The following is a 2,337-nucleotide window of genomic DNA, read 5'->3' as shown; positions in this document are numbered from 1 at the left end:
TACCAAGTAAACAAAGACTGGACACCTTCTGACATTTTGGTGTCTGTCAGTAGACTATATGGGAGTAAGTTTATTGTCTCCTAATTCAAATACGTCGCGGGTTTTCTAAGAATCTGATAGCCCCGATATAGTGTCAAGTGGGGGGAGGGGGGGAGGGGATGGTCTTTCTTATAACAGTGTCGGGTGGAGCCAAAGGGAAAAATTAATATTTAAATATCATTTTGCATCTAAATCTAGAAGAGAATTTACTCGAATAATAAGTAACAAAATGATGATATATATTCACCACTGAAGGAGAATGTTGATCACTCGTTTGCATCATTGTGCCCTGTTCAATACGGGTGAGACGCCTGACGATTCAAGTCTCCTTTCTTGACGTTAACTTGGCGGACGACTTGTGGAGTTGGCTCAGGACTGGTTCATTAATTATAGCAGGTATGTTACTGCCTTGTTTTTGTTTATTTTTAGAGAAGTAACATTTTTGTTTGTTGATTTTCAGAATCATGAGACGGGCGTGTAGGTAGCTAACCATGGCGGTGGTGGCTACTGAAACAGGGGGGCCATCCATCCCTCAGGCCCCCCGCCAAAAACCACACACCTACCCTGTCACCACCCACGCCGTCGCCACCTTCAGCCCCCGCCACTGCTTCGCCCTCACCACAGGCCGCCTGCTGTGGTGGGCCTCCCTATTGTTGCTGTGGTTCTGCTGCCTTCACCACGTCCATTCACAGAAGTGTATCAAGTTGGCAGAAAGGAACCTTATCTGTGAGTGTGTGTGTGTGTGGATACTTTATCTACTGTGTGTGTGTACCTAATGAGTGTATACTTTGCCTCGCTAACCACTACCCAAACACACCTCATTATCCATTACCACAAACACACCACGTTAACCTTTCCCAGGACATACTTCGCTAACCATTCCCGAAACACACCTCATTTACTATTCCTCAAACACACCTCTTTAACCACTCCCTAAACACACCTCGTTAACCACTCCCTAAACACACCTCGTTAACCACGCCCTAAACACACTTCATTAACCATTCCCAGAACATACCTCGTTAACCACTCCCAAAATACACCTCATTAACCATTCCCCCAAACACACCTCGTTAACCACCCCTCAAATCATGCACAACAGATCGTAAGTTATGAAATTTCGTGTTCAATATTATATTCAAAGGGTCTTTAAGGGTTTGAGGAACTGCAATTTTTTTTCTAAATAATGCGTGTATTCTTTTTTTTTTCAGTACCTCCACCCAGATATGTGTACGACAAGCGGGAACAGCGTCAACTGGCCATTACGCTGGACACTTCCCAGAGGATCTCCCACCAGCTCACCACCGCTGTTGTCAAGATATTGCTGGAGGTGAGTGTTGTTGCCACTCCTCAACTCTTGTGCTAGAATTTTGACTGTATCTCACCTTCCCATTTTATCCTAGAAATTTACATGATTTTAATACAAATCTGCACAATATGCTGGAACCCAACATCATATATATATATATATATATATATATATATATATATATATATATATATATATATATATATATATATATATATATATATATATATATATATATATATATATATATATATATATATATATACATATATATACATATACAGTATATGCAAGTAAATCACTGTAGGTGCGCGTGATCTAGGTATATGCTGATAACCACGAGGAAAGAAGAAAACACGAAGTTCCCAAGCGCTTTCGTGTAACTAGACTTAAACAACATAAATATAGTGTTAGGACAGGCCAGGAATCCAATGCTCTGTTTGTTCATTTGAGGAATAACAAGCATTGCATTGACTGGGATAATGCCCCCTCAATATTACCTTGTAATTCAATTGCTAGTAGGAACATCATAGAATCTAGTCTCATTAAACATACCAAAGCATTCAACATGAATTTGAGTAATGGCATGTACAAACTGGACAATTTTGTAATTAAGAAGATTTGTAACCAGGTGAGAAGGTTGGGTCACCTTACCCTCTGACCTGACTACCGACCGTTGCCGTGCTATTTAAAGATTAGTAGGGTCATTACCTAATACCTGACTGCTGGACCCGGAGCTGCGAAGACCTGCCTCTTTTGCTGCATGTTTGAGCAGTCTGCAACTTTGTTGTGATAGGACACTCAATCCTAGTGATTGTACTTACTCAACATAGTGACGGTGTAATTACCATCACAGATTGTACGGAAAATTCCAACTTCTGGAAAACAAATATTTGGGCTCCCCAAATTTTGACTACTACCCGTGCGTCTACGTCCTGGATTGGCCAATCAGTGGTGCCCCACGGTGGCGTGATACATGCACGTTTACT

At 41.2% G+C, this 2,337-nt stretch overlaps 1 protein-coding gene across 1 annotated transcript; it reads left to right on the top strand.

The window, feature by feature from the left end:
- Positions 1-502: 502 nt before the first annotated feature.
- Positions 503-1,405, top strand: LOC121879558. Its single transcript, XM_042386206.1, has 2 exons — positions 503-765; positions 1,251-1,405. Exons 1-2 carry the CDS (start codon positions 531-533, stop codon positions 1,403-1,405), a joined length of 390 nt encoding a protein of 129 aa, XP_042242140.1. The 5' UTR covers positions 503-530.
- Positions 1,406-2,337: the final 932 nt, after the last annotated feature.

This window comes from Homarus americanus, unplaced genomic scaffold, assembly GCF_018991925.1.
Source record: "Homarus americanus isolate GMGI-L3 unplaced genomic scaffold, GMGI_Hamer_2.0 scaffold19167, whole genome shotgun sequence".
Taxonomy (NCBI): Eukaryota; Metazoa; Arthropoda; class Malacostraca; order Decapoda; family Nephropidae; genus Homarus; species Homarus americanus.
This window is presented reverse-complemented; position numbering and strand designations above follow the sequence as displayed.